Source organism: Cygnus atratus, chromosome 5 (assembly GCF_013377495.2).
Source record: "Cygnus atratus isolate AKBS03 ecotype Queensland, Australia chromosome 5, CAtr_DNAZoo_HiC_assembly, whole genome shotgun sequence".
Classification (NCBI taxonomy): domain Eukaryota; kingdom Metazoa; phylum Chordata; class Aves; order Anseriformes; family Anatidae; genus Cygnus; species Cygnus atratus.
This window is the reverse complement of record NC_066366.1, coordinates 7,265,001-7,277,031: the sequence shown is the minus strand read 5'-3', so window position 1 is coordinate 7,277,031 and position 12,031 is coordinate 7,265,001. Positions and strand designations below refer to the sequence as shown.

The 12,031-nt window shown below is 34.7% G+C and overlaps 1 protein-coding gene across 2 annotated transcripts in view; it reads left to right on the top strand.

Annotated features, from left to right (window-relative positions):
- The window catches only part of ELP4 (elongator acetyltransferase complex subunit 4), a 141,466-nt gene that overhangs the window by 108,615 nt on the left and 20,820 nt on the right, over positions 1-12,031 (top strand). Inside the window, exon 10 of one of the 2 annotated variants that reach the window (XM_035549992.2) lies at positions 8,076-9,344. The exons of the other annotated variant lie outside the window; for it this stretch is intronic. Within the exon in view, the coding sequence (XP_035405885.1) occupies positions 8,076-8,174 (99 nt within the window). The 3' untranslated portion in view covers positions 8,175-9,344. Of the gene's footprint in view, positions 1-8,075; positions 9,345-12,031 lie in introns of those variants that run through there. 2 annotated transcript variants of the gene reach the window in all.

Below are 12,031 nucleotides of genomic sequence, written 5' to 3'. Positions count from 1 at the left end.
TTATTACAAGGATGTTACAGTTCTTTATTCTTCACTGACAGCTGGCAACAGGTAATGCTGGCAGTTATTTTGTTCACCCTAGTGAAGCACATTCATTTCCAAATATAACCATGTTTTGTTTGCTGTATTTTGTTCTTGGTGTGGTTGAATGCCATCCTTGGAAAGATGTGCATTGAGCTAGTATTGAATAAGTGGCTTGCCTTCGGCATTCATGAGTAAATTCTGTAGTTTTTGTTTCAAGGCTTTGACATGTCATCAAGTGTAAATCTATTCTAATGCCAAAATCCCTCTTGATGTCTGATGCCAATCAGTAGCTTTTCATCTTGAAAAAGGTAGTGAATAATTTGCCCTGTGGATATTACACAGATACCATATATGGTAAGAAACAAAGAGGGGAATCCCATACCCATTTTTAAATTCAAATAATCATGTTAAACCAGTTTGCTTTCCTAAATACCATTGGTAGTCTGGTACATTTTCTCGCTTTCAAGTGAATATTGAATACTTGTCTAATTTGCATATTTTCGATGTGTGGAAACAATATACTCTTTCTGCTGCAGTATTTTATTTCATGAGTAGTAGCCAACATGCTGAAATATGTGAATTATATTACATTTGTTATTTTAATAGGAAACTCAAATCTTTTACCTCCTTCAGCTTCATTAGTGGGTTTTTTGAAGCAAAAATAAATAAAAGGCATTTGCTGTATAGGAAGGTCAACATTTGCTTTGTGAACGCAGTTTGCACCCATGATTTTGAATTTCAATGAACTGTAAGCCCTAAGAGTGTTGAATTAAAGGCATAAAACACTGTAGTTCACTCAAGAGCTCAAAAGTATGTAATTTCTTTCCTTACAAAAGAGGCCTACTGAAAACCTAATGAACATGTTTATGTAGTTGAATGGCACTCATATAGTTTGTACTCTGAAGAAAGAAGCAAGCAGAGCTTTGTATTTAACTTCTTTTCAGTCTGAAATATTACAAGATTTTAGGGTACACAGGGACTGTTGTGATTATATAATCTGACCTCCTGCATAATGCAGGTCATAGCATTTTACACAGTAATTCCTGCATTAGGGCAGATAAACTCTTCAGCTGTAGCGAACATTTTGTGCTCAGCATGATTGGTTTAAACTGCTACCTGATCTTAAATCTCATGTTAGTAATATTGGTAATACCAATACTACAGGACATTTTCCTTATAATTTGTAATGATGTTTAACCTTTCACCCAAAGTTACTCAAAACAGATTGCACACCTTAATTAAACTTCAAGATATCAGTATTTAAAAATGACAAGTCGTGTATATCATTTTCAGTGTAGTCAGGAATAGAATTTAAACTCGTAATCTTTTGGTTTAACCAACTAATCGTAGAAACATTAATTAGCTGATTCACTAACTAGTGATGATTTTAGGCTGAAAAATTCTAATTGTAATTATAGCAAATTGATTTTGTCAGGTTTAAAAACTACTTAAAATTCCAGTAAAACTAAATTGATATTTAAAGGTATTTGTTACTTGAATATTGGGGTTCATGTTCTCTTTCTAAAATCTTCAAGGGTGCTGCATTACATGCTGTATGCATGTATGGGCTGCCTTCATGCATAAGAGATATCAAAGAACTTTTAACAACTACGTTTATACAGGAAATCATCCATTTATTATTTAATTGCAGCATTCATTAAGGAATAAAATGCAATAGCTATCCAAACCCTGAAAACTAAAAGTTTATTTTGGAAAAATGTACAAGTTATTTTATCCAAATAAAATATCTGCTAGCATTAAAGTTGGCAAAGATTAATTAATTATCAAGGGTAGGATTTTGCTAGGTCAGGGTTAATAGCTGACCCCTTCAGAAATGGACTCTCTAATAGTCCTTGACATTTGAACTCTCAATCTTGTATCTCGTCTAAAAGATCCAACAGTGGGACTGATAATCTGATAACCATCTACTAAAAAATAAGTAGCCAAGTAACAATATGTCATATTCCATTCAGTGTTCTTCCATGTGATAAATTGGTCATCTACTTTCAGTTAATGTCAAGATGTTGCCAGTGTTCTTACAGTTCTGTTCATTCCCTGGTGTCTGTGTAGACAAACTCAGGTGGATTTAGCAGTTGGGCAATGACTGCAGCGTAAATGCAAAATGCTGTGTTCTAAGTCCAGTCTCTCTAGCAATAATTCAGTGCTACTTTTATAGGAAGCGGTATGCAATATCTCTCTTCACTGAATTATTTTGCTGATACTATTTTTGATGTTTATTGTGGTAAACCTCTATAATGTAATGGTATAATCAAGTAGGGACCAATGAGCCATAGGGATCCATGGGTATACAAATAGAGTGGGCAGATATCCTTTACTCTATCCAAACAGACACCTGGCAGAGAATAAACATATAACATTCAAGTAAAACAAATAAAGAGATTGACACCACCAAATGTCATATTAATGGATTATTCCGCTGTATTTATTTGAGGGAGAGAAACTTAGAGGATAAGATAAATTAAGACAAAATCAAGAAAGCAGCATTGAGCCCAACAGGATGCTGACAATGGGGTGACAGAGCAGATAATGGAGATGTTAAGTGAAAATGAGGCAGGGAAAGGTTGAAGCAAACTGCACAAGGCAGAGGAATACTGGCCAAGTGGGTTGGAACTTTTCTGAACGTCCTACAGTTTTGAGGTCTAGCTAGGTCTGGGTAGCTTCTTCTTCCCTTTTTGCTCTCCAAGCAAATTTCCTACCACAGGGTAGGAAAATGGCATGTTGCTTGTGGGGCATTGTGCAGCAGAATATACATGGGCTAGGACAAACGGTCTCTGGGTTGGCTGCTTCTGCTGAAATCCAGGCTACTAATTTCTGGAGATTTTTTCTTTTTTTTTTTCTTTCCTATGAAGGGCTTTGCAACTCTGGGTAGGAAGCATTACCTCATCTCTGCTTGACTTGCAGTCGCTGAATTTCTAAATACTCCAAAGAATGCCATTTGGGCTCTGTATCTCAGAAATATGGCTTTCAAGGCCACTGAAAGTAAACTAGAGGAATATCAACTCCACAGTGGATTGGACTTGTTGCCCTGCTTTGCCTTTGAAATCATCTATTCACAGCTGTATTTAAAATACACTTAGATCTTTGAGCAAGGCTGTTCCTCACTTTCCATTCTTGTGGCAAGCTACTGAAAGTGTAACCGCAAAGCAAATCTGGCATTCACCAAAGTCCTTCCATTCATTTTAGCCCTGGGGGTGAGGGATCTTTCCTGCCCTTAGTGACATGTTAATGTGGCTTTTCCATTTCGCTAGGTACATTTTCCCATATTATTTTCTTTCTGACAGAAAGTTATCATCTATGGTAGAAATGTTCAACCACTCTTCCTCTGTAGCTAACTTCCTGTGGGGATCCTTGGTTTCAACAAATTATGTTTTAAAAGCATATTGAACTGCAGAAGGCTACTTCAGTGAAAGTAAAATGTGTGGCAGGTGACCTACAACTTTTATACAACAGAACTGAAGCATGTCAGCAGCTAAAGTGCTAAATGATCTTAGCACCCTTCTGTACAGTGGGAAGAACTTTTATTTTCACTTCAGAAAACAAGATTAAGAATATTTTGCCAAAAAACAGGATATGTTAGACTGGGCAGAATTTTGGGTTTCTGGGGCTAGATTTCTTCCAGGCTCTCACTGGTGACACAAGAGATCTCAATACTGGAGAAATTGAGTTTTCTCAGTCATGGCTGAGTACCTCAGTTATTGAGCCATTCTCTATTGGAATCATTTATTAAAGAGATGGATTGGAGAAATAAATAAATTGGAGAAAAGTAGAAATATATGTGAAAAATTAACAGGATAATAGTGACTAAGGTCCATATAAGGAAAATAAGTTACCTAAATCAAGATATCTGTGATAAGCTAGAGTGAAGGAAAAGAGAATGTCCTGGAGTGAGAATTTTTGGAGTGGGAATGTAAATTACATCAAAATTAAGAACAAACTATTTTATTTCCTTTGGCTGAAAGTTTTTTGTGACTATTTTATAAGCTTAGATTAAATTTAAATATATATTAATCCTCCAGTTCCAACCACCATATAAAATAATTCAGTAAATGAGTTAACTAATTACTTACTTTTAACTTACTTTTAACATTTGATCATCAAATAGATCTACTTTCTTCAGTACTGGGGTCAGATTTAACATATGGATTACCACTTGCAATCAAGCTTGGGTTCACAAAAGACCTCACCTTGCATTGCTAAGTGGCTACGATGAAGCTGCATTCAATGAAACTGAGCATGGACATAATCTGAAATCTGGATGTAAATGTTTTGTTTGGATTCTTTAGTTTTCCGCTGTACCATAGCAGGAAAAGGACATACTCTATGAAAGCCTGTGGTCTCCAGGAACACTGCTCTGCTGCTAAAAACAATTATAGGGAATGGTTGCTGGGCAATCAGCCGTCAAGTAAACTAAGATCCCTAAGCTTTCCCATACTTATCTTGATTAATGATTTAGCTAGTCATAAAATACAGTGTATTTGTAATTGAAATAGAATACTTAATGTTCTTCAGCAGAAATAAAAAATATGTCTCATCTGTAAAAGCCAACACTTGCTTCTGGTTGAAATAAGCTGTAATGAATATTATAAATTGAATAAAATTGATATAATTCTCTAGTATGTTTTAATGGCAAAACCTTTTACATTTACAGTGACAAGTAATACAGAAATTATCAAATTTGTCATCATTTGCAGTTCAGCTGACAGTTTATGAATATCGTTTTGAAAAAAATGTTGCTCAATTATTTGTTTTCAGCAGTAGCAAGGTCTGATCCAGCTTTGATTAGCATTCATAGAAGGCTTCCGATGTGCTTACATAGCACATGGATTGAGGTCTGAGAGTCAAATGGTATTCAGAAAAGGCAAACTATAATGTTACACAAAATAATTATCAAATTTCATTTCTTCTTTGGTTTAGCTACATAGTGCCTAAGCATCTTCTTGTTAGCAGGTAAATATCAAAATAAATAGTAATATACCAAGGTAATGCCTTTGGTATTCCATTTGAACAAATTCAAAAGGCATAGTCAAAATTATCTTTAAATATAAGTTAAATATAAGTTCTATAAATATATTTAAAGATAGGAAAATCGTAACCATGTACAAGAGACATGAATTTCCTTCAAAGTGTCCATGTAAATTTTCCAACAAAAATATGAAAGTGACATTCATTCACAATGTCAGAGGAATATTATTTTTATGCTTTGGCTCTACGGGCTTAACACATGCACTAACTTCTTTATGATTTATTCTATCTTAGGGCTATTTTCAGCATAGTCTTTTTATGGGGCTGTATGATTTATAAAAATACAGTTTCCTTGACATAAAACATATGTTCATAGGACCATAAAAATACTGCTTAGTTTGGGTGCCCAGGACCATTAATAATGTCTAAATTATAAAAAGACAAAACATTTTATTTTCATTGTGGGAAAAGAATTTCAAAGTTACCTTTTTAAAATTGTTGTCTCTTAGAGACCAAAAACTAGGTTTAACTAGTGCTAATGAAATTTAGCCTATCTTAGGTTAGCTAGCTGAGTTTATCTGAACACATTTGTGCCGCTGCAAGTTTGCTACCCCTACATATTGCAAAGATGCATTTATATATGTGTGTGTACTATACATATATATATATATGTGTATATATATATTCTTTTCATAACCTTCAGGGAAAGAAAGGCAGATTAACTACCTTAAATCTTTCAGGTGTAGGTCTGTTATACACTTCAGAGAATTTGCTGTTTATTTATCTACTTCCTAAAAACATCAGTTTTGAAAACACATTTTAAGACAAAGTCTATCTTCTGAAATTATTACAACTGAGGTAGACAATATGCAGAAGAAAAATTAAAAAGTGGGAATTGCCAAAAAGTAGGCAATGGTTTCAATATATATCTTGTTAATATTTTTTTGTTTTGTTTTGTAAATTACTATGTTATCTATCACTAAGAAGTTAACATCCTTAATAATTAATTAATTTCATCCTATACAGGGGATAGACAGTGAATATCTTAAAAAATAACTTATTTAATTTATTAACTATTAACTATATAACAAGCTATTCCAAAGTATATATTCAGCCTCCAGGCTAAGATACTGAAGATACTGTGTCTTGTAGATCAGGTTTTTGCCTTACTGCATGTTGTTCATGCTATAAAGTGTGACAGTTTGTCTTTTTTTGGCTGAAAGAGGAAAAAAAAAAACAGAAGAGTTCTTTTCCTTCCTAATGTTCTTAGGATATCTTTTTAACAGAAAATGTGGTTTTTTGATTCAATATCAGTTTCTTAATGGCATAAGATATGGAAATGTACGGATGCCATTTTGATTGTGGAGACCCAAGACGCCAGCCCATAGTAGTGTGTGCTGGTACGTAGGGTAGATACTCAGAAGAAAAGGTCATTATCAATTTCTTTACAAGAGAAAAAGTTTCTCTCCAGACCTTTCCTCTTTTCCTGAACATCCACAATAGAGTAAATACTAATATTATTAATATTGATATAATGTGCAGCAGCTATCTTCCCAACTAGTTAAAAATAAATTCTGTGTTATGTAGTAAGTTTATTACTGACAGCAAATAAATTTGCAATTGAAATACTAAATTGTACTTAAAATGCTTCAAAAATGCTTTATGTTCATTTCTGAGCTAGGGAAAGGCCATGAATACTATTTTCACGTCTTGTTGACGATTGCTGCATATTTTCACTTCTTATCTCTTCTTCGTAGTTTCCTCTTCACACCTGAAAGCTAAATATCCCCCAAATCTTTTCTATATATTTTTTTTCATTTTCAGCTGTTTTGTGAGAGTGGATTTTCTTGGAGAAACAGGCTGTCACTTCACTGAAGTTATATGTTTTTATTCACCCAGCTCCACATGTACCTACCTAACACGTCATCTTTTTGAACTGGCAGACTTCATCTTTCCTATCATATCCAATAGATACCTATTAATATGTCAGACTAAACCTTGGAGTCCCAACATGGCACTGACATCCCCAAGCATATCTCCTCATCTTGTGGATCTCCTTGACTTTTAAGTTGGTGGCTTTCTCCTGAAATTAATGATAATTTTCATTAAAGCTTTTTAGTCTATTTAATGTCAGTGTCTATTTTTAAGTTATTGTTACATACTAGAAATGGTAAAAATGTAAAGGAGCAAGTATTATAGTAGTCACTGGATTATAGTAAGAGTGGCATACATTTTGAAAACCCAAAGCAAGAAGAGCACTTCAGTTGAATAATTATTGTTTGTTGTTAATAGGAATAAGCAACTTCTGCAATGTATTTTCTGTACTTTGTTTCCTTTGATTTCTTGTACCTTGTATATGAGCCTAGCTTGGTGATAGAACATTTAACCAAACTATAGTGTCAACTACTAAAAAACAATGTAATCTGTAGTATTTTACTTGGGGATTTATTTATTTATTTGTTTGTCTATTTATTTATTTATTTTGACTGTCTGGGCAATAATTCCATGGTTTTTTTGGAAATGGTTCATTTCAGAGTGTGCTCTCCATAAGTTCTGTTATCCTTAACATGCTGGAGAAAAAAAAAAAAGATAATGACTCAAGATAAACATGTGAAAACTTTCGCAGGCTGCAAGCTCCAGCATTTTGCAGTGCGTGCCCTACTTAGCAATGTCTCACTTATGTGGTAAGATTGTTTTAGGCTCTTCATGACTCACTACTCACTATTTCAAAGCTTCAGATATTTACGTTATACCAAGGTGGAGGAAAAGTCCTACACAGTTAGTTCTGTTTACTTTCATTAATAATTTTACCATATACTAAGAGAAAAGTTCTGCTTACTTATTTTTCCATAGGTGACATCACTAGAACAAATATTTCCTTTTTTATTTCCGGTTCGTTTAACTTCTACTAAGAAGGAATTTCTTTTTCCAGCAGTTACTCTGTATCTTATTTTTTAAGTTTTTAATAAGAAAGTGCTGTATAATACTGGAGCTCATATGCTGACTAGAATAACTTATTTCACTAAAAATAGTAAATTAGATTTTCTTACTTGGGTTCAACTATTTAGCAATGGTTGCGGAGCTGCTGGAGTTTGGAAGGAAGTTCAAGGACGGAGTGCAATGCAGGAAGACAGGTCATGAACTGGATTGCTAATGCTGATGTTTAGTTAAAGGTTAACATTTTTTAACCTGATATTCTATAAAATACCTGGCAGTTATTTTTGAAGTGACAGATTTTTGGCAACTACCTGATGTTTCTGAGGCTACAACAGTGTAACAGTAACAGTGAAGGAACAGTTCTTTCAGAAGTGGATCATCTGACAAATTGAAATAAAATAAACAAGATATTAGGTTCAGTAAAACTAAGTTAGATTGCAAAATCAGGCTCTCAATTCCTATGTGGTACTGGTGAAAATATTCTTTTAGTTTGTTTTTATTGTAGTTGAATTGATAAATTCTTGGATGAAGTGTAATCCTTCCAGCAAAGGTGTTTTGCTAGTATACTTTTGTGCAAAAGTTGTATTTTCCCAGAGTACAAGCTACATCTAGCTTGTAATAATGAATGGCTTCATAGAATTAACATAACTACCTTTAAAGTCTTGGCATTACCCAAGCAGCTTTCAGGAGTGCAAAGAGAATACAAATACGTGCTGTAATTCTCACACAGTTTGGCTGAATTAAACCATGTACAGACATTGGGTTACACAGACCTTTCAAATTTTAGATTTGCTAATACTGTAGGAAATTAATGCATCATCCAAAATGTAGTGTGCACTATAACTGTGCTGTAGTTTGTTCACATTAAGTTTCAATTAGACAAGAATGTGACAGAACCATTTAATTAGTCAATAAATATCTGTTGCTGGAAGTTGACAACCTGGAAAGTAGTCTGTTTTGGCGGTTTTTATCCAGCACAAGTTCTGTCAGGCAGTATGTGTCACTAGGTGTTGTGCAAGACCTCACCTTAAACTGGAACACTTAAGAGTAAGCAGTTTTAACTTTGATTCTCATTCTGCTGTTAATGATACGTTGACAAGAAGGGTAGAATTTTTTAATAAGAAAAAATAAATTTTTAAAAGTCTTGAATAACAAGCAGTCTGTGTTGCTGATGTCATATTATGTAACATAGCAAACTGTCTTTCCCCTACATATGATGTGTGATGTGCTTAAGACTTAATCACCCAAAGTTGGTACGTAGAAACTAATTAAAAGGGTGTGATGATGTGTTTCTTAGAAATAATTAGAAAAATACAAGTTTTATAACACAATGGCATCAAAGAGATTTTCATTCATTTTCCATATATTTGTTTTCAAAAAGATTTTTTAATGTGTATTGTATTAACTTAGATAACATTTTCCTTATGAAAAAATGTTAGTGCCTACATATTTTCTATGCTGCATGTACATAATTGTGGTCATACAAAATAAAGTTAGAAGCATACAACCTCTTCAGAGTAAGGATTTTAATAATAAATCTTGATTCTTGAATCTGTGCTTTCTCTGTCCATGAGTAGTGGGAACTCCCCTAGGTAAAATTTTAAAAAATAAGCATTGACCATAACTGTCTTTTCCTCTCTTGTTTGTATTTATTGAAGAGCTGCCCTGGTATCTGTTTAAAGACACATGCTGTAACAGTCGTATTTAATGTTGAAATATACTGTCATTGTGCTTTGCAGTTTTTCAGTGTTGTTATTGCTGTGGTTTTGCTTTTTTTTTTTTTTTTTTTTTTAAACATGAGTGGTGATGTCTTCGCCTCACAGGCAATGCAATACATATGCAATGTATTGTACCTTTTGCAAGTACACACAAAGTGCTGATCTCTAGTGGAGATTTTTTGCCTGTGCTACCCTATTATTTTTAGGTAAGCAGTTTAGTGACTTCAGGAAGTGGCCCACATAAGCTGGGAGACACCTTGGAGAGCTGGTGGTAGTATTCAAGAGAAACATGACTGTGCTAGATGTGAGGTGCACCCGGTTTTAACAAGTGCTAGAAAATGTTCATCTGGCTAGAGCTGTCTAAAGCCAAGAACAGTAGTCCTCAGAGTGATCAGTGACTGAAACTGCAATCCATCTCTGACTCTGCATCAGGTCCACCTCTTCTGAAAGAGGCTATTGCTGGCTCCAGAATGGAAGAGAGAAAAGTAGCAGAGGAGGAAGAAGAGGCTAGGCAGAAATTGCTCTTCCTGTTGGTGCTCATAACTCTCCATCATTTCTGCAGTTGCTCTGCCTATTACAGTTTGGAAGTGAGGAATTACATGTAGCCTTCACTGGTGTGATCTTGTTTTTTTTCGTGGTAAACGAGGACATGAAAGCCAGTTCATTCTCTCCTCCTCATTAGAACTCCTGTATAAAAGCTGAGGGATAGGAGAGTCTAAGAAGAAACAGTCAGCTGTTTTCCTCCCATTTCTTGGAGGATATTTTCAAGGAGGATGTAGCATCAGATGGGGCAAAACATTATTTTTATAAAGAGAGTGTTGGAGAACCAGTAAGAGGTTAGTGAAATATTACCATCAGAGTGAAAAGAATGGAAAGACATCAATGTATTAACTTAGAGATAAAGAAATTATCATGAAGAATAAAGAGAAAGATTATTAAAAATAAAAACCTGAGACCTGAACTGTTAATGACCAAATGTTTCTAATGGATGCTACATGGAACAGATTCATTTCTTTAACATCTCTGAAGAAAACGTGTGCACCAGATAAATATTGTGCACCAGAAATCAATGGGAAAAGCACAAGTTATCCGTCATGGATAATCCTGTCCTGCATTTATTCTTGCAGCTGAAGTCCTGAGTTACTTCTGGAGGCTGGTTCAAGATTTTTCTAGATTTCTGTTGCCTTAGTAAAACCTAGTTCTCACTGCTAATGAAATTGGCAGGCTTGCTTCCTCCCAGAAGACACATTATCTCACAAATGAGCACAGGATTATGAGCACTGATAATGAGCACTGATAATGAGCACTGATAAGTAATGCCAAGGTATTTCTTTGGCTGTCCCTGTCCTTTGCTGAGTGTGGATCAGAAGGTCTGACAAAAGAAAAGGTATGCTCCTGGTTAACAGGAACGTCCACTCATGGTACAGAAAACTCAGAGGAGCAACACCTACTTTCCTGGCAATAAGCTCTTAAAAGAAGACTTATGCATTATTGTGACTTATGACTTATTGTGACTTTCTTCACAATACCAATAGTAGTTGAATTAGTTAATAGTCTGCCTGTATTTTTCCACATTTGTGTTCTTCTATCAGTGAGGCACATTTCTACATTTAGATCTTAAATGCTCCCTTGGCATGGTATGCAACCATGTCTGTCTGACTTGACATTTTACTTGATTCCTAAATGTCAGCTGAAGCTATCTATCTATAAGGCATCCAAATATGTGTTACTGTGTTTATGTTATACAAGCTTTTCTTTGTCTGGTAACCAGCGTTTTTGGCAAGGACAAAGAAGTGTTAAATCCAGTTTGGTCAGCTTTTGATAACCTCAAGACCCTTTCTCTTCCTAGAGATCTGTATGGCAGCTACACTGAATCTTCTACATATTTTTTCCCTCAGTCACCAGTTCTTGCACATTTTCATGTCCAAATTTAGCTTATAATGGCATAAAATTTATCTGTCAAGTGAACTAACCCCAAACTGTCATTCTCACCATTTTAGAAACATTTACAATTCCACTGGATTTAGGTATGTTTACTATTATGGATGTTGCAAAGAACCTGTGCTTCTTAAGATGAAAAATGCCAGTTCTCAATGTTTTTTGCAACCCACTTTATTCTGTTTGAATCTGTTACCCAGTGGGTTTGTAGTGTTGTTGTTTTATTTTCTCCAGGTGGCAGCATTGACAGTTGTTCTTTATTTATCATCCTTTCCCCAGAGTTTGAGAATATTTTATCTAGGCTATTCTCTAATTGTTTGACCGAATAAAGTACTTCTTTATATATTGCTTATCAATAGACGCTCATCACTTGTGGGTTAATCTGGTTTAGTGCCAGATCTTCCCTTCCTACAGAAAACCCACAAGAAATG